Genomic DNA, 23170 nt, shown 5'->3' on the forward strand with positions numbered 1-23170 from the left:
CAATGGGCCCAGAAATGGGCATGCATCTATGGCTCAGGGAACCACCCTTTCTCTGGAAACTGCCTTTATCCCGTTTTAAACATTACAGTGACGCTCTGTTTGTGCGTCTATGTGCAAATGTGTTTTTAACAGTGTATGTGTGTAGGGTGGAGGGCAGCGTGAGTGTGTTGTGTATTTTTATTATGTGGCCGGTCACATTTGTGTGCAGATGTATGCGTGTGAATGCACATACATTACGCTTGTGCGCCTGCATCCGTGCATGTGTTTGAGGTGGGGGCAGCAGAATGTTACCACAAGCTGGTGGGGCACAGCTCTGCTGCTAACCAAAGAAGCAAGTGGTTGTGAGTCAGTCCCCACTGGGCAAACCTGTGGCCGTGGTATTAGCTCTGCAGCACCAGTGCCAAGATAGGAAATTAACAGTGGCTTTGGGTGAAAACGTCTCTGAGAGTTCAGAAGTAAATGCTCCTGGGACTAGAATAAGAAGTGTAAAAAGTCCCTCTGAAGAGGAAGAGGAAATTAAAGAAAAAACATCTGCAAATGGCTGCATATAAGCAGTTCAATTGGAAGTACTTAATGCATATTACATTTTAAAATGCTGAAAAAAAGCTCCGTAAAATTAAGCAATACACAAAAATAAACCCCAATCGATAAGAACATTTTACTATTCTGCTTAATGCCAAGCAGTCATGCCTAGGGTAGACTCCAGCTAACACTAGCAGCCATATGACCGCACTGTCTGGGCCCATTAAATAAGGTAAAATAAGCAAAGATTTTACGTCTAGTAACTTAAAATTGTTAAAAGTTTATTTGGTCAGGCAAAATGACACAGGCCATACTGTATTTTCTTCTCTCATGTCTGAAACGTGTTTTGTTTCCTCATAATTTCCACTTTATTGTTGTACTTTGCTGCTGCAGATGTAAACATTTCCTCCATTTGCTAATTTTAGGATATTAATCCTGTTTTTGGTGGACACGACTGTAGGTATGTCTGCAGTATCTGATTTATTGTAGGTACTGAATGTTTACAAAGTTCAATGTATAACTATTTTACCGTAGCTCCCTTTTGCACTCAGAAAGTTTTGTATATTCGCTTTGCTTTAATTTTGAGCATGTTGCAAGCAAAATGTATAACAGAGTGCTCCATGATTTAATGGTTAACAAATATTATTCAGTAATTACTCATCAAACATGATTGGTTCTTCTTTACTTACACATAAATAAGTCTCTGAGGGATCTATGACTACAGAGGATTTGAATTATCATTTCTCTTCACACCCAAATCATCAAGTCACAATGTCCAATGCACTGGAGTTGCTGTTTAGATCTAAAGTAATACAGTGAAGTTTGTTGCCAAACTGAACTGACAAGCTTCTTGGCTTGTCTCTGAAAGCCACTGACGAAATGTTAAATAATCAAGGAGCTCTTGGCTTTGGCTTTTGTGCTAAAAAAAAAAAGTGCATTTTACCTAGAGAGATTCAAATAATTGCAACAAAGTACATTACACAACATACATCAAAAGACTTGCAAAACATTCCTCTCTGCTCTGTGGTTAGCCTTGTTTCAGCTGCTTGGCCCCTTCCAGATTACTGCCAGTTGAAAGGAGACCAGGGCTGTAATAGCCCACAGTCTGTTTTAGACCAGAGGAGGCATTTTAAGCAAGCCCTCTGTAGCCATTAGGAGAGTAGTAGAGAACTCTTGAGATATTTAGAAAGAGAAAAGAATGGTATGGCATGATTGTTGTCATTGACCTTTTGGCTAAATGTGTACCATAGTCCTTTGGATCTCTTTTCCTCTTAAATCCATCATTGATATTCCAAAGAACTGTTATTTGACAACGTGATCCAGTCGACAAAAGATTAATCAAAAGCAATATTGATAACCAATGAGTCATTTAGGTGGCGTGGTGGTGCAGTGGTTAGTATTGTCGTTTCACAACTCTGGCTTCCTCACACAGTCCAAAGACATACAGGTTAATTGGTGACCATAGGTGTGAGTGTGAATGGTTGTTTGTCTTTATGTGTCAGCTCTCTGATGAACTGGCAACCTGTCCAGGGTGTACCCCGCCTCTTGCCCAATGTCAGCTGGGATTGGCTCCAGCCCCCTGCGACCCTGCAAAGGATAAGCGGTTATGGATAGAGATCGCTTAATTATTTATGTCACTTATCAAGGAAACATATGACGGTTTCACCCTCTCAAATGTGACGATTCGTAGTTCTTCTCCATTTTATATTATTCTACATTGAATACTTTTTAGCCTGACAAACCATGTAATTTTAAGACATGTTAAGATACGGGGATTTCTGAATATCATTTTTCCCTATTTCTTCATTTTAACGATTAAGCAATTAATTGAGAAAGCAACCAACATATTAATCAACAATCAAAATAACCATTAGTTGCATAGCACATTTGTTTCGACAAAACTAAATTATTAAAAAAATATTTATTCAACATTTACAAGTAAATGAAACATATCTTCTTTTTCAGAACCCTGAAACTGTGTCCTATTTTTGCTTGATGACGGTGCATTTTGCATTTTATCCAGTGGCATGAGCCCAAGCAGTCAGAGAATTTTCTCCACACACTCACTCACTCACTCACTCACTCACTCAATAAGATGATTCTTCCATTTGAGGGCTCACATGGTCAGATGAAAGCACAGGTGTAATATAAATTAGATTTTAGATTTTCACACAGCAGTACATGAGTATAACATACAGCACAGGTAAAAATATCTCCTGTTTAGGTCTAGCTGGCGATCTTGTCGTGTGCAGTCTTGGTATCATCTGGCTCTCCGGAGCGTCTCCTTTCTTGTCAGTGAGCAGTGTGAGCTAGGCAGCGAGACCTGCAGACCCCAGCTGTTTGCAGTGTGGGCAGCAGTACAAGGTGCTCCTGTAGTGGAATTCAGCACTTTGGACAGCACCGTCCTAGACCAGCTCTCCCCACACTGGAATTCCAACACTGCACTCTCGCAGGCTGGGCTCAAGGACTTTGCGGTTGGAAATGTGACCACATTTCTACCAAGGTGCAGTAGGAAAGCTGTTTAGGAGAGGGAAGGAAAAATTGCTAACTTATCAAGACAGTGTAGCAGTTTCTGTGCTGTTTATCAAGGTCAAAATCTCAGCTGCGTGTGATAATGGGACTGGACTGGCCTGTTGAAGTGTGCTTTGCAGAAGGTGACAGTGGTCTGCGTTAGGCCAGATAAGGACATATATTTTTACAGTATTATAAAAGTGTGGCAAAATTCTCACTAAAACAACGTTTACAGCTGTGTTGAGCTGATATAAAAAAAGATATCGATTTTTGGGTTTAAGGTTCACTAAACACGGTGCATTTTAGTAAATATTGCTGTGAGCTGTTGTCCAATCCGTCATTTTCATCTAAAATGTTAATATGGACCTTTAATGCTTTTGATTGATGCTAAACATGTACTGAGTCTGGGTTTTGTATTTTTCTAGTAAAAGTGGAAGAAGTACAACTAATATCTAATCTCATCCCAGTATTTCTTAACAAAGATCTCTTTTCCCTCTTTCAGGCAGTCGGGAAGCAGCGTTCACCTACGCCATCACAGCGGCAGGAGTGGCCCACGCTATCACAGCGGCGTGCAGCCAGGGAAACCTGAGCCAGTGCGGCTGCGACCGGGAGAAGCAGGGGTATTACAATCAGGAGGAAGGCTGGAAGTGGGGAGGCTGCTCGGCTGACATCAAGTACGGAATCGAGTTCTCTCGCCGCTTTGTGGATGCCCGCGAGATTAAAAAGACCCCACGCCGCCTGATGAACTTACATAACAATGAGGCAGGGAGAAAGGTAAAAAGTTTTTTTTTTGTACTCTCAGTTGCTTTTTCCCAAAGTGATCCAGAGCGACCAAAATCAAAACTAAGTCTTTTTGAATAAGTGGACGATATCACATAAGTAAGCAACTCATCCCACTTGTTAAGAAATAATGAATTGATTTAAAGCATAATTCTGATTTATTACAACTCAGATTTCTATAGTTTTCATCAGTAATATTAACATTGTACTCACCAAGCCAAACTTATGTTATAAACAGGCATCACAGTTTACAGACTGACATTTACTTGGAACTATTGTAGTTGCCCTAGATTTTTCTGTGCAATTAGATATTATTACCAAGATTTTGGGTGCGCTCCCTTTTGTTTTCATCTTTAAATATAGTGGTGTTAGATAATCTGGCTAAACTGTTGAAGTTTGTTTACAACTTGGCAGATTGTTTTACTGCTGCTAAATGTGTCTTGACTCCTACGTCTCTCCAATTACTTTTTTGAGTACAAAGTTATTATAAGTGATAACCAAAATGATGGAAATCAAACTAGAGTTTAACCATTCCTGCCCGCACTCGCAAACATTCTGACAATTCACGCCCACACAATAGAGATTTTGTGTCTTCTCTTGTCCCGCAGGTAGAAATATCTTATTTCACTGTCAGTAACAACTGAGAAACTTCTTCAAATGCCAGACTTGCCTTATTGTGATATCTTTAATAATTCTTTCAACTTAATTTGTTGGCTATGTCTTCATCCTTCTAGTGGATACAAGCTAAATCTGGGACCCGCAGTTTATTTTTTGACCGCCTGCTCCTTCCAGGATCAAAGTCAAAACCGCCCATTCCCATGAGATTTGCGTTGGGTCCTGCGGGACCCGCAGGATCCCAATCCCAATGCAGTCATCTAAAGCAGGCCCAAGTTGTAATGGAGTGGTTATTAAGGAAATTAGGAAATAATCTTCCTCTAAAGAAACAAAACATTTATGACTCAATACTTGACAAACATGCATGTGTTCCTGTATGGATGAATAGATGTGTGTGTTAATGTGTTAATAACACAACAACAGTCCCAGATAAAGAGCTAAAAGTCACACGTGACAAAGGACTGTGATAGTTGCTGATTGATTGATCACCCAGTTTGCCTTTCAGCAACTGGTTTTGCTTCAGCCAATTATTGACATTTCTTTCCATTCTAAGAGGGTGTCTTTTATTTCTAAGTGAGTGTGTTGGCAAACTTCATTATGGACATGTTTGTTTGCTATTAGTCATCCCAGAAAAGTCATAGAGGAAAGAAAGAGAGAGAGTGAGAGAGTGTGAGAGGTAAATAGAAGAGATATGATGTTATGTTGACAAATGGATCTAATTAATAACTTGGGCTTTATCGTGTCCACTGGGAAAATGGGGCCTGGCCAAGCATTGCCAGATGGAGGACTGCCATCCCCTCTTTCTAGTTCCTTTCATGGAATTATGAAGTGTAAAGTCAGGAACAGGATATTATTGCAGTTCTCTGCACAATACCAAAACATGTCACTGCCATTTGACTGCGTCTATTCAGGGTGTGAAAGCAGGCCGACAATGCCGGTGTTAACACAGCAGACTGATAGGGTCTGTGCTGCATGCCAGGGTGCTGGCATGTTGGACTGTCAGGGTTGGAGTTGGCACTGTTGCTGTTCTCACTCCGGGGCTTGGAAACTCAGATTATAGGAGGATGTGCAAAAGTAAGATTTTCTTTTTTGCCGGGACAGTAGGAAGCTGAAATCTTTCTTAGACTTCTGGTCAGGGGACGGATTCTGATTGTTCAAGGTGCACCCAAGTAGCTCACCGGTCCTAGTTCTTTACTAGCTTGCCATTATTGCTTACTGTTGAATTGAATTGAATTGAACTGCTACAGTGCACATTATTGTTTTTCTTGCGTTCTTGGCAGTTTGACAGCTTTTGGTGTATTACCACCACCCACTGGACTGGAGTGCGGACCAGGATTTGCATGTGGCCTATATGTCCAGAAACACGGCCAGTAGAATGATTGGGAAAGAGCAGACACCAGTGGGGTTTTTATACAATGAAACACAGGTGAAACAAAAAGCCGGACAAATTTAGTCCAATCCTGTTTTGTCTAGTCCTGAATTAATAAAATTGCCCTCTGGAAGACGCCATACAGCCGCTGCAGCGATCTAGAACATTTACAAAAGTCATATCTAATGCAATAACTTTGCTCAGTTCATAAACACCTCTTATACGGAGACCATGTTCATCATGTTGTTTTATTTATTAATTTGTATTGTGATTTACTATGATGCGTTTTAACCAACTTATGAAGCCAAAAGCAAATTTTCACATTTGTTGACAATAAAGATTATTATTACTATTAATCAGAACACAATGTTGTTTTTATGCAGAAGATTAGCTTCCCTTTTCTGCTGGGCTTTCTTTATTGTAAAAAATAGTTAACGCCTATGTTTTATAGATCTTGTTTGTTACCCCTGCCGAATGCAGGTGAGGTCAGTTCGTTGCCAGCACGTGCCATAAAAGTTTGTATAAAAAAATTGTCTCTGAGCACAAATATATTTAAGATAAATGCGCTGATAAAAATTATCCTGATTCTGATGAGGGAGGATGTGGGGTGTCCAGTGGGATCCAGCTGGGATTGTTTTCTAATGACTGATAAGAAGCATCATTGGAACAGAAAACTATAATTATAATAGATTCTGTGACTAAACCGAATGTAAAACAACACCCAGTGAATCACCAGATCTCTTTCATCTTGCGTCGGGGCTATGTGTTCGACAAGTGATCTTTTGATGGGAATCTGGTCATATTGGACTAATTAGTAACAGATCGGAGGCTTTGATGGACACAGTTTAAGTAAATGTTTCCATGCATCTGTCAGACTCCTTATGCCAGGCATTCCTTGTGGTTTTTGTGCTATACATTTTTGGAAATCCTCATACTGAATCAACATCCGAGGCGAGATTGATTACTGACCCCGTCTTTTTGAAGTCCGGGGGTGCTCGTGTTTTTTCAATCAAATGCCGCCAAATCGGGGAAACTCAAATACGTAACAGACAGAGATATTGAACAACTCTCTTGTGTACATTTCGTAAGTGTCTGATAGAAATGATGCTGAGGTGCCAGGAAAAAAGCTGCACTGGAAAATTGCCCTGCCAACCAAACTTACATCTTATACAACAACGACACATGCTTCGTTCAAGCAAGTCATGTCAGGGCTATTACAGATGTGTTAATGTGACCCATTCAGAGTCCAGCCCCTCTTTCCACAGTTCCTTTGCCTTTCAGAAAAGTTCAGCCGAAAATGAAGAGGGCATAGTTTTTATTTTGAGGTTTTTCAGTTTCTTAGTCCCATGGGGCAAAGGATTGATACTTAAATACTGACGACAGCGCACAATATTTCCCATATGCCCGAGGATTAGGCAGCAAAGAAAATACATTCTGCCCTGTGCACCATATGTTGGAGATAAACGCAAAGAGAAATTAAGTCCAAGTCTGAGTATGGGCATGACTAAAAAAAATTCACATTATTGCATTTAAAATGACTCTTTGACTAAAAGCATCTGAATCTATAACTGTAATCTACTTTCAAGCATGTGGCAACATTATTTTCTTCTATTTATCACAATATTGTTTAAGCAGTCAAATAAACCTCAAGTCTCTTGTTCAGCTGTAAACAATTAATTGAGTTTGTCTTTGTTTTGTACTGCATGTGCAACACATTTAATGACACAATATTCTAGATTCAAATTATCCAAGGTGATTGATAGCTGTATGAGATCCATGTTTTTAATTCCCCCTGTCATTGATGTGGTTTAGGGAAGGTAGACAAAATTACAGGATGGAATATTACCAGTAAGTGCAATTTATTCCCTCCTTCAGGACATGAAACTGCATGTCATCCATGACTCAAAATGCTGATATGCTTGGATTTGTCTACTTCACAGAGATCTGTCACTCTGTACTCAAGTCAGATTGGCAACACAAATCAAAGTACCTGTGGCATAATGAATTTACAGTATGAGCCAACAGCACAATCACCACTTACTAAGACAGATATAAAATACCCCATTGGCGTCATAGATTATACAAAAAAATCAAGTAAACATCTTCAACTATCAACGTCTAGTTGAGCTCTATTCTGCATTTGTTTCCACTTACATAGTGGTACAACACAAAACTAGCATTCAGCCAGCATCTGGGTAAAACTTGCTTATTTGTGAATGTTTAGTGTCCTCTTCACTCAAACTATGTAACATTGTTTCTTAATTTACTTACACATGCTCAAAATTAAATGTATCTCCATTGTGTCTAGGCCTGAACAATTAATTGCAATATTATTGAAATCACAATATCTGCCAAAATAATCGCAGTATGGTCTTTTTACCATTATTATTCAGCCCTAATTCTATTGGGGTGTGTCAAAATCTGGACAAATAAATCCAAAACTGTGAATGGCCTGATCACACTACAGGTTATTGAGAAAATATTCTTTATGAGGAGAACAGATCTTTTTAGGAGTCAAATTGTATGTCTATATTTGGTGCAGTTCTACAACTGTTTTGTTTTCTCTATTACTCTCCAGGTACTAGAAGAAAGGATGAAGCTAGAGTGCAAGTGCCACGGCGTCTCGGGCTCCTGCACCACCAAGACCTGTTGGACTACACTTCCAAAGTTCCGAGAGATTGGCTACGTACTCAAGGACAAGTATAACGAAGCTGTGCACGTGGAGGTAGTCCGGGCTAGCCGACTCCGCCAGCCCACCCACCTCAAGGTGAAGCAGACTCAGGGCTACCGCAAGCCCATGGAGACAGACCTTGTCTACATCGAGAGGTCACCCAACTACTGCGAGGAGGACGCAGCCACGGGGAGCGTGGGCACCCAGGGACGCCTGTGCAACCGCACCTCGCCACATACAGACGGCTGCGACCTTATGTGCTGCGGGCGGGGCTACAATACACACCAGTACACCAAAGTTTGGCAGTGCAATTGTAAGTTCCAATGGTGCTGCTTCGTCAAGTGCAACACGTGCAGTGAGAGGACGGAGGTGTTTACCTGCAAATAAGGACGCGAGGAGGCACCAAGGACTAGCTGAATGAGGAAGACTCGAGCGAGCAAGATGAAAGTGTGACCTGGACCAGTGAAAGATTTTGAAATAAAGGAATGGAATTTACACTATCAGCTCTTCATGGCATCGTTTTGCACAGCAGAATCTATCTAATTTCTTTTCAGAAAGTAAATGCTAAATATCAGTAGGTAATACCCCAGACTGTACTGTCACATAGAGATTGTGCTCATATACTGATGTATCCACAGTAAAGTTGTGACTACAGGTAATGAATGAGGTCCTTGTTGGGAACTGTGCTTTGCACTCTGGGATTTGTAATTGTTAAATTCACAAGAGACTCGTGCATGGAGAGGAAACACAGTAGCCTGGGAGTTGATCAAAATGACAGCAGCTGATGAGGTTGTGACTGGAAGAGATTTGTCAAGTCTTTTATTGAAAACTTTTAAGGGTTTTGTTGTATTTTCACTAAAGGGGAGCAAAAGTGAATCTTGACATGCATGACCCTGCAAATTGGCTGGGGCTTATGTTGGAGGTTTGTAGAAATGAAGAACATTTTGTAAGTATTGTGCGTCGGGGTGCGCCAAAATCTGAGTGGAGAACTCTGTTAAACCCTCTGCTGCCAACTGGAATATGGTGGAGTATGTTAGTTTTCCAGTCACACTGGAACTGTCTGTTCTGAACACTGAAAATAAATTGTTTATTTATGTTATAGTATCTTAAAACGAAGCACTAACGGGTAGAGATGTCTTTTTTGTACTAAGTGTAAAGAAAAATACTTTTTAGAACTGACTGAAGAGGACTGAAGATGTGTGTCTATTAGAAAATGACCCCCCAATCCCTAAACCACCTAACCTTTTCTTAAAAAGAAAAAAAAAGGTTTCATTTCTACTGGTGTGTTGACAACAAAAAAACATCATTACAGTGTGTTTCACATTCAAACACCTTGGTTCCATTTTACTGTAGCATAGTTTGTTTGCAGTCCTTTTCCCCTGAGCAGTAACATCTATTTGGATGCTTTTACCATTTCAGTTTATAGACAGTAGCAAGAATAATCATTTAACTGCAGAGATCCTTCCTCGACTAATTAAACATGAAACTGATATATTGCTGGATGTGTTGTTGAGTGCTGCACTGATATTTTCTATTCAGATACCACTCATGAGAACTAAATAAACTCCCATTTGACTCAGTTTGGCAGTTCATTGCTAAAATATCAGTTGAAGTTGAACCTGCAGTCTGTCTTAAGTTTTAAGAGAGACACTAAAATTGTTATTTTCTAAATATTTGTTAAGCTGTGATCAGTGGAGTGATGATTAGTTACAACTACACACCCATGCATATAATAGCAGAGGTAACAAAACCTATACAAGAGATTATTATTTTGTCTGTTATGCCGATCAAGAGTTTGTAGTTCAAAGAATATTTTTTTTCACAGAACACAAGGCTAACTTGCGTCTGATGGCTAACTCTTGTTTGTTCTCATTAGGGCTATAGGGGAAATTTGCTCCTATAGTAGCTCTGTTCTGCCACAACATTAAAGTTCTCCTATTTTAGGAGTTTTGTACAATATTTCTGTCAGCTATAATAAACTTGTACTCACCCAAGTAATTGCTGAAATCTGGGAATAAAGTGATACAATAAACTCGGACAGGGCAAAACAAAAGAATTCAAATGATGAAAAATGTCTGTCAACTGTGATGGACAAGTCTGTGATGAACAGACAGTTTGGGCAAAAATATGACTGTTCACCTTTTATAACTTCAGCTAACCTCCTTTTAGCTATGTCTCAGCATTCCCAGATCATTTCTATGAACGTGGTACGGATAGTGTTATCATAATTGATAGGAATGATAGCCAAAACTATAAAAATGAGTTGCTGTATGTGTTTCTTGACAAACAACAATATCTCTGTGCAGCACCTCCACTGGTTGCTGGTGATAAGTCAGTGCTCCCTGATGTTGTTCTCTAATAAATTATTATGTTACAGCATAACTGCCCGACAACCATATATTACCCTTTATATATTTATGTTTATTTCTGTGATTTGACAGATGTGAATTAAGCCTTAGGGGTGTTGGTTGATGTATTTTTGAACTTTGGAGAGAGTCATGGTAGCTGTTTCACTCTGCTAAGCTAAGCTAATTGCCGCCTCCAAATTTGATGCCCAAACATGAGAGCGGTATTTTCTCATCAAACTGTCAGCAAGAAAGTAATTAAGCAAATTTCAGATTTATTCATTGAATTCATACATCATAAATCGTAGTCTAACACTTTGCTTTGGGCTGAGAATGTGCAGTGCTTTGTTGCACTTTGTTATAACCACTTTTTGTTGACATATTCATGTTCTTGTCGTCTATTCAGCTTTAATACCATATTTTTCGAGGTCATGTGAGTTTACAGACTATATAGGCCAGTTTATATTTTGGTTTACATATTAATTAATAGGTTTAGAATGTATTATAACTTTTGCACATTAACAATACCCATACATTTTAGAGATTTAGAGACTGAGGTAGCCTAGTCTTTCACTTTGCATAATTAATCGAATTATGTGCATCAGTCTTATTTTATTTCAGTAGAGGTGCTACTCAGATGGATCAAACACAGTTTCATGTTAATAGATTTACATATTTACTCAGTTAAAGTAACTTATTGATATAACATATCTAGCATACAGCTTCATTCTGACATTTATATTATCTTCTGAAATAGATTAAAATAACTCCAACTGGAGGCATTTCATTTGACAAGGATGCAAATACATTTTCACACATAAAAAGCTGATGTGTCTTTAATTTAATAATGATCTGTATTATGAAACATACAGCCTATTCTTGAACCCTGAGTGAGGAATCTGCATTCTTCATTTTTTTGCTCAATGCATGTTAGTACAAGAATGTTCCTGTTCAGTGTTCAGTTGCCCATGTTGACTGTTCCAACAAATATCCAAAGCTATTATTTTCATAAATTCCCTCCCTTTGAAGAAAACACACACATTAAATCTGGTCATTGTGTGTGTCCAGATTTGATGCCAAACTTTATGTAGAGGTCTGTTTTTCAAACATTCCAACCACGCTTAATATAGTAACTGGCAAATGCATTAGGAAGCATAAATCATTAAAAATCAAAAATAAATAAATCAAGCAGTGTGCTGACTTTGACGTTATTTTGTACACAGCACATTTTCGTCGTATGCTGTGGTCTTCTGTCTTGATTGTGGCACGCATGGAACATAAGTCAATTATTTCTCCCAGCATGGAAAGGAGCTTCTTCTCCATGTCTGTGTCAAGCAGAAATGTGATCAGAAACACAGAACGAGAGGGGAAAAAGCACGAAGTTACAAGGATTATGGAAAAAAGTTTTTCCGTTAAAAATGAAAAAAGCAATGCCCCCCACAAAATAAATCCCCAGTAACCATGCAAAATGTGATTCATCAAGTTGCAATTGGTTTTTGTGTAAGAATGAAAAGCACTCATGCTGTTTTTTCAGGGTAATTGGGACTGTCTTACTTGGGTGGTCACAGCCACCTGTGACACCCCAAGTAACTATTTAACTCATCACTTTGCATGTTTATTTTCTGTTTTGGTTGGAACGGCAGATGATATTAGAAGTGTATTCTGAAAGCACGATGTGGTACAATCCATGATACTCAGGATAAAGTGAATGAAGATTTAGGATGACAGAATAACCGAACACTCGAGCCTCTCCTCACACTTTCTGTGTTGGCAGAGCCGTTTGGAGTCATTAAATGGGAAGAGGACCTTCATGCAAATGACCTGATGTGAATAGGAAGTGGCTCAGTGTGCCTCTTGTTTTTAGACACACAAACAAGAGTGTAGTTCTTTTGTGAGGGTGTTTTTGAGATGGATGGGATGGCTTGATGAAACAAGGAGGTGCATGTGTAGCCGGAAACTGCATGTGAAAAGAATGGTTATTTAGGAGGGGAGCTAATTGAGAGTGGTTTGGAGAAAGAGTGGGTACACTATATAAGTAGGAGCAGCTGTCGAACCAAGTTAGGGACTAATTGTAAAGCATGGCAGAAGATATGGTAAAACAGTTTTCAGTTTAGGAATAATTTTATGACAGTTAATTCACCATTTTTACTCTTTCCAGCTTGTGATTTATTCTGTGGTACTCTCCAACTTTTCATTGACTTTTATTGTTAATGTTGCTGATCACAGAAAAATAAAAAGCATATAGTTGATAGATGTCTGCATTTTTTGAGGCAGTGACGGATTTCAAAATCTGATACTTAAAATTATTTATATCATTTATAAATGACCATTTTGGACATGATCACTGTCAGTGGTTCCATCCAGCTCTTTCTATGAAGTGGCTCTGTGAAAGAGAGCCATGCTATTTCATTCATTTGCTGGACGCTCCCACTTGTCCTCCTGTATGTGAAAAGCATTGTAGGCAGGCAGCAGAGCAGAAGTAAGATGTGTTTTGTTAGTTGTCTGAAGCCCTGGGGACCGGAACCGCATAAGCTCCCCATACTATGCCCCGGATTGAGAAAAATAAATCCATTTGTTTTTTGACAAACATTTTGTCATTAAAAATATGAGATAGAAAAACAGAGTCGGCTGTGTGTGCCTTCTTCTAAAGCAGCTACTGTTTGGGTGTCGGGATCATTAGTTCATTGGGATATATTCTGCAAGATAATGCTTCTGGTCTAATTCACACTAGGAGCGACGCAGCCACTTTTCCAATTCAGGGTCCAGTTGGGAGGAAATATAGTCGTAAGGTAACATGACCACTGACATCACTGTTAAAGATGTAGCTTAAGTCTGCCAAGGCCCCGCATTAACCATATGCAAATGTATCATATGATCCTGCTATTCAGAGTTCACTGGCAAGACATATCAGAGTCTTTAATGCTTTGGGAAACCAGGGTAGCTTCAACAGACTCGAGAAAGGATGTGAAATAGTCATGAGACTGCCAGTTTTCATTTACACAGATTGAAGAGAACAGGAAAGACAGAACAGTGGGAGTTTGTGTATACAAGTGATGGTAAAATGATTTGAACCGATAAAGTAGCTCAGAACAGGTCGATCCCCCTGAGTGATTTCCTTCTTTGGCTGACAAAATCTTTTACTATTTGCAGTAAAGAGAATTTATAATGGCTGTCTGTGTAATTGAATGGATCTTAGCCAAGGGCAAATATAAAAGTTTTAGTTGGGATTGTTTTGTGCTTGTTCAGAGCAACATTTCTTTATGGCAAGTCATTTTTTCTAATTTCCTTCCCTGTTTTGTGAAGTGACAAAAGCCCTCCCAAATTCCTTTGAATTAGCTCCAACATTCTGCCTGCTCTTGTAATTTGTAACTTTGGCAAAATGAAACAGCAACGTTCAGATCAGAAGCTTGGCCTCTCAGAGATAAGACACATCTGTGAGAGTGGGAGAAGAGAAGCAAGGGTGGCAAAAAAATAAATTACCCAAATGAAGGGATGAAATAAAAAATCGAGGAGTCAGAGGTCTTCTGAGCTGATGCTTGAGAATAGCCAGATACAAAGTGAGAAGAAAAGGATTGTTGTTTTCCAGACGCCGCACTTCAATAACAGACTTCTGCTCAGTCGAGGAAAAGGATATTTAACAGTCCCATGGATCATGAATTATTCTGGGGCAATCCTTTAAGTCTTGTTTGTTATTCCAGGATGTAAAGGCTTTGGTTAAGGTGACACAAACATGGAAGTACTACTGTGCTGAAGATTTTAGCAGCCCTCAACATGGAAATGCATTCAGTCTTTGTGATAATGCAGGTTTAAAATGTTAAAGTTCTCAAGAAAGCAGAAGAGCACACAATAAAGTTTAATGCTGCCCGCAACACAGCCTGCAGCAATTAAGGCTGTGTTGCGGTATAATGTATAGTCATTTTTTTCATGTGATCGCTTGGTGTTTTTCTGTGTTCCTTTAACTTTGTTTTGACTGCTTGTCTTAGTGAAAGACCATCATTTGGAGGTTTCTCATCATCTGTTTGATATTAGTGGTGAGGAACACATGGCCATTCAAAGCCAGAGCCCTGTGTGACATCATAGACCACAAGGCAAAGTGGGGATCGTCAAGACCCCAGACTGAGGACTCTGAACACTACCTGACTGCCTTCATCCATCTGCAACTGTATTGTGCAAATAATATGCCAGCGTGGGTCTCTCTTTCTGATGCATGCTTGGGGTTTTTGCAGAACTGTGTGTTGTCTCTTCTGCACAGACAGTAGAGACCCGAGAGGCTTTTTTTTCCAGAATATCTTCAGTGTCAAAATAACATGCAGAGCACAATAAACTGAACTGAAATCAACTGTCAGACTTAATAGCAAAGACTGTGCATGATGATTAAATGAAAAGGAGAGAAAAAAAGAGGAATGATGCAATACAGTTTTAATCTAAAATCCCTTACCCACACAACTGTTTAAAGACAAAAGCAGCTTTTCTTGTACATATGGTTCTGACTGAACAGGTTCAAAAATGTTTATTACAGACACTGTAAATAACTTTAGATTCACAGATAGCAAAGTGAAAGTTCTGACTATATATATAAGCAGACAAGACATTAGCCTGGGGAGCAATGACGCCCAATTTGGCGTTCACACCTGTTTATGTTGGACTGGGGCAGTAAGCGGTGCTTGTAAAATATGAGCGAGGTTAATACTTATGCGGTGACGCCCTCAGGCCTCACAGCTACAGTAAGGACAGCATCAGCAGTCTGAGACGATGGGATGGGTCTAACCCCAGGCACTTCTGAATTTGTGTCTGTGTTGATGTGTAAGCACAGCTCGTTCTGTAGATTTAAAGAGCACTAAGCATTTATTTGTCTGCTCACCTCACTTCTTGCTTCTGTATGCATGCCACTTATTTATGTACGATAGGTGTGTGTGTTTGCGTCTACCAGTCGGTGTGTGAGACAGACACATCTCTATGGGAAGTGGGTTTCTACGTGGAGACATTTGGCGAAGGGAGTTCGAGGACAGCCCACACGCGCTTTTGTGCTGCTCAGTGTCCAGTGGTTGGCTAGGCCACGGCTTCTCCTTGAGGTTATTTTTCTCCTCACTTTTTGTTTTCATGAAGTGAGGTCGGGGTTCTAAAAGCAGACTCCACCTAGGGAAAAGCTACAAGACCCTTAAGGGCCCTTTTCTTAGCACTTCACCCCTCACCCTCTATGAGACGAAGCAGAAGACAAACATTCTGGATGAAGTAAATTACAATTTTCACGAAGATGATCGCATGAAAAATAATATCTTGGAAATACATTTTCCATGGCCTGTTGGTAAAGTATTTCCAAGGACACAGCATGAAGTTTTACAGTTAATTGCTCAGCAATTCATCTTTTTAAACCATGATTCATCTTTCTAGCAAATTGAATTTGACATTTAATTATAATGCTGCAAAAAATAAATAAATTAACTTACTAAAATTGCTAAATAATTTACTCCAAACTATAGAAACTCAGAAAGTGCTGTACTCTAAATGATCTGTTCTGATAAAACAACATCAATATGCTACACAGCTGAGACCACATAACTTGACACTCTACAGCTGCCATTTGGAAAATATTGGCATTTTTAATATTTTGGTTAACTTACACAGCACGCAAATGTCAACAACAGGCTCAGAAAATCAGTCTTGAAATAATTTTCTCACCTCGAGTAACTTTACTCCAACTCTAAGCTCACTGAGAAGTCTTTGATTGAGCAGAGTTAGTTTGCTACTGTAAATCAGCGAGTTGTGGCAGCAGCAAAAAGTCGATTACTCTTTTTCTCCACTAAAGACTGACAGTCAGGTCCAGAGAATAGTCTAGGAACACAGCCAGTGCCAGTGAGATTCAGTGACAGTGTATCATCCTTCCCTGTCTAGCCTGTGGAAAGAGCAGTGGTGGAGGTGAAGAGGTTCCATGATGTGGGTCATATACATGGAAAGTTCTGCTGAATCTTGTTTTTCCATGGGGATGGAAGGTCACCGGAACAACACACAAACAGCTCCAACTCAACATGTAGCTAAGTGCACTGCACAAAACACTGGGTCCTGTTGTTCAACCAAAATTATCTTACTACTTTTAATGGCTTTTACGGCTGTGTCAAATTTTAAATGTTTGTGGCAGGTAATGATGAGCAGCATGGTGACAAAGTTTGCTTAACGCAAGTGAACTTGTCCATCTCCTGCTCAGAGAGTTGATGGCTAACTCAGTCTGTCAGCAGAGTGCACCGCATGGAAAGCAACATCAGAGAAACTGGTTGCCCAGCGCTTGTATATTTCTGTCTCCATCTGTGTCACCGGCTGGAAGTGGGCTAGTGTACATGCCTTTGAATATGTAGGGCATTGGACACCAGCTCCATGTGGTTTGGGAGAAGTTAAAGGCTGGTTGGGGCTTTAATCCGCCAACCCTCCTCCCAGTTTTTCCCCTCTTTTTCTTGTCTCTGTGGGTCCCATTTCCCCCACCAGCTCCCCATCTACCACATAGGCCCGTCAGCACCCCAGCTCCAAAAGACCCTCAGCTCCCCGCTGCCCCCCTCCACTGCCTCCACACCAACTGGGCCTTGCCTTGCTGCAGCCCTGACGTCCTAATGGCTGATGGATGCACCGAGGTCACACTGATGATCTAGAGAAGTCCTTTGGTCCATCATTGAGCCTTTGATCAACATACTTAACCCTTTCTTCCTAAGAACCCCCCTCAGTGGATGAGATGTGGGGAGATTGAGTTACACAGTGCTGGGGAGTGGGCAGGCTGACATCCCTTTGGTAACACATGTCTTTGTTTAAGGCAAAGCTCTGGCACTGACAGTCCTCTTCCAAGCTCCTCTCCTTCTCTTAATACCCTACCAGAGTTACCAGGGAGAAGGTCTAGAGAGGAGATCCAGCCTCTGGGCCACGGGAAAACCTTCCTGTTTTTTTCCCTAAATGACCTGTCTAGTCAGCCATACTGTTAAACCAATAGAAAACAACAGTAATACATTTTACTCTTATATGCTTTTTTGTTGAGAGTTATGTGTAAAGGCCAATACGGCTGTCATATCTGCCGTTAAATATACAGTCAGCTGCCAGTTAGCTTAGCATAAAAACTGGACACAGCTAGCCTAGCTCTGTCTGAAGGTAACCAACCAGCACCTAGAGTTCTAAATTCCCTTTTGAACACGTTATATCTTGTTTATTTAATCTGTAAAACTATTGGAATTTAATGGTAGGTTAGAATGTCTTGGCCTTTATCATGTTTTGGATTAACATAACATAAAATTAATGAGGTTTAGAGGTGCTGGCGGGTAGATTGTTGTCACATTTGGACAGAGCCAGGCTAGCTGTTTCTCTCTGCTTCCAGTCTTTGTGCTAAGCTAAGCTAACCAGCTGCTTGCTGTAGGCTTATATTGTACAGAATGATATAGGGGTGGTATTTATCTTCTCAGCTAACTCTCAGCAAGAAAGTGAATAAGCATACTGTATTTCCCAACATGTCCAACTACTGCTTTATTAACAACAAATGTTGTATCAACTATTCATCAAAAAATAGATACGTCATTTTCAAACTGCCAAGGGCTCAAACATTGCATTTCTTAAATTATTTGAATTCACTTAAATCATTTGGAATTAACTTTTATATTTCCTTTTATATTTTAAATGTTTTTACAGCTGTTTTATAGCTAGGTACACAACATTGCTTGAGTATAATCAGTACACTGGAAAGATACATTTGAAGCATGTCCCATTAGTCAGTTTCTGTCAGCAATGTGAGTAATAATTTTATTTGCAGTGCAAGTGTCAACTCGTTGAGTAGGAACCACACTGGCACTAAAACAGCACAATATTTCTTGGGATGCAGAAAGCTGTGTGCTACCACAAAGTAATTCAATTCAATGGTGCTTCTTAGAACCAGGGTACAGGTTATGCCTAAAGCCAGAACTTGGTCTTTAGAATTATTTATAGTTCATCTAAATTATATTTTCAAGCCAGTCTGTGAATAACTCTAGCTTTTTTAAACAATTAACTTCTGTGGGTGGGAGAATATAACACAACTCTGAAGTGCCATATGTGTTGTAAATCTCATCAGAGCAAAATAGTTCATTTTATTATATTAATCAGATCTTTTGCTTTGAATTCTGTAACACAACAAATCAAATTTATGTTCTTACATTAGCAAAACAAAATGTTTGTTTTATGTTTTGAAAGATTGGTAGGATAAATTCTTTACTTTGAATTTGCTCAGTGATGATTTTCATTAGCCATACACAACATATGAAATGAAATGTGGTTTGAAATAATAGTTGCCCAAGCATGTTCATTTTGGGATCACCTTACCAGTATTCGGATATGTTCTATCAATTAGTGGGCTTGGGCAGAAAGCAAAGGAAAAATTAATATGTTTCTAATTCTGAGTATCATGGTTTCTACATATGGACCTGTATATCATCCTTCCAAAGAAAACTTCTACCCTTACATTTCTCAGTTTTATTGAGCTGAATTGCAATAAAATGAAATCCACAAATACATAAACGCATTATACCTCACTGGGAAGTGCTATTAGGTCTGTCTTGGAGCAGCAGTAAAATCCATTTTTAACTCCTGCCAGTTTTCTGGCCTGCGACCTGCAGTTACACCTCTCATCACTCAGGCCATTTAAAATTACTGCCTGCTCCACCTGGAGTCAAAGTGGTGGGGCACACAGACACTCCTGTCCTGTCATGTCCCAACTGTCTGCTTGTCTTTCTGTGGACTTTTCCCATGCGCACAGGTTGGTGAGGCAACAGCAGCTGTCAGACAGTGGTTGTTGGCAGGGCGTGGTGCCTGACCAGCGGGTCTGACCAGACACTTGTGCTGCTGCGCTGAGCCACGGGCAGTGAGTTGACCCCAAAGCCTGCCTCAGACTACTGGTTGACGTGCTGTGGTTGTCGGGGTCCATGACAGCATGGATGAAACTCTATGGTGTGGATGACCTGGACTTCCTGGGTGTGCTTGCTTGCATCGGGATTGGCTAATTTTGACAGCAACTTCACAGCTAAACAAACTGTGATTTGTGACCCGCAGTAATCCTGTTCTTGGGTCATATGCCTTCTTTTCTCTTTCCTAAAATATGCTACTTGAAGTTCCTTCAGAGAGATCTTTAGATCTGGCTGAAGAATAAATAGAGAACACAGCTTGAAGCGGAGTTGGTCTGAGAGGAATATGAATGATGGCAGTCACCATGGCAACCTCCTCATGTTTTCAGTTTGAAGCTGACATCTCAGTAGGTCCTGTTGTATGCTGATATGTGGGGATAATAAATGTTCTAAATGTATGAGGTGAGTTATTAGGAAGTCTGTTAAATACAGGGGTGGGACGAGGTATAAATCTTGCAGATTAGAGGCTGGATGTAAAAGCAAAACAATCTGCAAGCTCAACACTTAGTACTTTAGAGGTCCTGTGGTGGAAGTGCTGCACAGCTGCAATGCCAAGACAGAGTATTGAAGACTTAATTATCAAAGTCAAGCTGAGTCTGCATGAAACTGAATCTGATGAACATAGATTCATAAGATAGGTAGGGGGTGGCCATATGTAATTAAAGAACCAGTGCAGTTAATTTCATGGTTTCCATGTGATATTGAATTACTGCCAAAGGTATAGTATGTTACCTCAAACTAAGGAATTTAGCATTTGCAAGGTGCTGATGTAATTGTAAAGGAACACAAGTGTAGTATTCAGCTCTACAGAGCTAAAGTTTTCAAGCTTGCCACAGCAATATGTGACTTACAAACCTGCGTATCCACTGGAGTCATGCTCTCTCCCTACTTAACTCAAAGGATAACTACTGTTTTTGACAAATTGGTTCTTAGTAACATAGTTTTGGCTATCATTTCGGTCAGTTAAGATAACATTATACTCTGGAATGTAACTACTGAGATCTGTGAACACAGTGACATTGCAACATTCAACATGGCAAGAAACATGAGCGGTCAGACAACCTGACAAGTCAGATAACATTTGTAACAACTTTGTAACATTTGTCCAGGGACTAAAGATAAAAAATAGCATACTGGTTAACTTTTCCATGTAACAGGTTAATTAACAGCAAAGTTTATTAATGTCCAATGCCCCCCCTCTAAAATAAACCAATAAATTAAAAAAATGCCTGAAAACTGATGTTAGCACTGCACTTTTCCCCAGGAAGTTTGTTTGGTCACTTGTTTATTTAGCCATGGTGCTGGACAAGACTAAAAGTCTGTTGCTCTAGTGTTGTGTAGCAGACTACTGTTTGGCTCAGAATGACGCACTGTCTGCACTGCGTATGATATAACGCTGATGCTTCTGCTTTATGCACGAGGCATTTATGCATCACTACCGCAACAGTATTATCAAATTAATGCAAAACAAAGGATTACAGTGCATGTTGCGATGGCAGTTGGCTTTTTGTTGCAATGAAAGTGTAGGAGAAAGTGAAAATTGCACAAATAGTTGATGTTTGGCTCAACGTTTGGCTCAGGGGACTGCTATGATTGGTGAAACTTGCAGGAAACTACAATGATTGGTCAAATTGGACAGTGATTGGACACAAGGTTGTGCGGAATTCCCTGGGATTGCTCGAATATGTCGAGATTGTTGAGATCGCAACTTTGTGGAGGGACTGCATAGCGGAAGTTCAGTCAGGAAAACAGTTCTTTTGCATATAGGCTCATGCATAATTTCCTTGCTGTCATTATCAGGGGCTGTCAGTGGAGATGTCACCTGTTCTCTTCAGCTGGCCACGTCTGTTCAATAGCACATTGAAACACCTGCATCATTACCCAAACGTCTTTCTGCTGTCTTTTTAAAAACATGATTTGCTCTCTATGGCTTCAGTTCATTCATGCAACCGCCACCTCCCCATCCCCATGACAGTCTTAGCAGGTTCATATTGTAGAGTTTGAGCACCAAAGACTTTCTGTCAAGACTTAATCATCACATATCATGGTAAAATAAACAAGTATCTTTAATTCACTCACTTGTTGAACTTGATTGAAACGCTATTATTACCACTGGTATGTGTGTGTGTCTGAATTTGAGATTTAAGGGAGTTTTCTTCCTTTCTCAATATAAAATGATGTATGGTTAGCTATATGGAAAGGTTTGCAGGTCTGATGTCTGTGAAGTGTCAAATGGATCACAACAGAGATGAAAGAAAGTGAAAGAGGTACACAAACAAACACAAACATTCCTAATGGGTGAGAGCTGCCAAGCCTGGGTAACGGTCAGGAGGGGGGCTGATGGCTGGAGCTGGAGAGACAGGTCTAGAGGTTGGAGCATTCATGCACAATGGGCCATGAGAGGCTCCTTTCTCCCATGTGGCAGGCCCTTTCACAGGTTCCTCCTCCCCAGCCCTGAAAAGGACCCCACATGCGTCCCCACTTCCCTGTCAGTCCACTTTCCTTTCCCATCATTCCCCAACAGCTGTTTCTGGGTGGCGTTGTGTCATTATTTGGACTCATTTACAGCCCCCTGCCTGTGAAGAGCTTGGTTTTGTTAGGGTTGTTGTGGTAGCTCGCTCACATTTGGTTTCAAATATGTTGCAGTAAGTTATTTGCTGGTTTGGCTGTTGACAAGCGCTGGTTAAACTAATTGGGTGCTCATAGAAAAAAACACAAGCCTCTAGTGTGACTGAACACTTGAGTACATTTTTCAAAACTGACGTATTTTTTTCAGGGCTGCTGTTTTGACATTGCAGGAATGGTTTCCTTTAACCATAATATAATGTTGCTGGCACAAAATGTTTGAAAGAGATATTTCCTAATTATGACTGGGGAACATAATCTGTGATCAGATATCAAATGAAACCAACAGGGCATGTTTTCGTGTGGAGAGCAAAACTCTGCTCTGCAATTTTGGCGAAGCAATGAGATGTCTCCGACACTCACTGACACTCGCTCTGACTCGAAAAGACAAGGCATCATCTACCACAGTAGCTCTGACATTTTCTGGGCTTTGGATAAACAGGTGCACCACCGCGACCCTCATGGAAAGAGTCTTATGTCTAGAACTAACCCACTATCACTCCCAATCCACATAAAGACCTTGTGCATTTTGCAAAAAGACACTGGTGGATGTATCACATGAAACAGTGATATGGCATACTATTATGGTTCTGGCCAGAAGAACTATAGGGGAGCCACATGTGGTCAAAGTGGTGAAGGGAGGCCTCACAGTGTTGGCAGCCACGTGTGCTATACTCCACCAGATGCTGCTTCCACTGTCATTTGTTTGAGGCAGTTGCAGATTTAAGGTCTACCTGCTTACATTCCAACCAGACTGCAATATATTTTCAGTACACAGTGTAAATCAGCTTGGTTTTTCACATCAATTCAACTCTGATTTGTTTTAGATTTA

The 23170-nt window shown here is 40.2% G+C and overlaps 1 protein-coding gene across 2 annotated transcripts in view; it reads left to right on the top strand.

Annotated features, from left to right (window-relative positions):
• The window catches only part of wnt7bb (wingless-type MMTV integration site family, member 7Bb), a 37300-nt gene extending 22135 nt beyond the window's left edge, over positions 1-15165 (top strand). For both annotated transcript variants that reach the window (XM_051382358.1, XM_051382356.1), the window contains exons 3-4: positions 3536-3807; positions 8376-15165. In XM_051382358.1, the coding sequence (XP_051238318.1) occupies positions 3536-3807; positions 8376-8855 (752 nt within the window). In that variant the 3' untranslated portion in view covers positions 8856-15165. The remainder of the gene's footprint in view (positions 1-3535; positions 3808-8375) is intronic.
• Positions 15166-23170: the final 8005 nt, after the last annotated feature.

This window comes from Dicentrarchus labrax, unplaced genomic scaffold (genome assembly GCF_905237075.1).
Source record: "Dicentrarchus labrax unplaced genomic scaffold, dlabrax2021, whole genome shotgun sequence".
Taxonomy (NCBI): Eukaryota; Metazoa; Chordata; class Actinopteri; family Moronidae; genus Dicentrarchus; species Dicentrarchus labrax.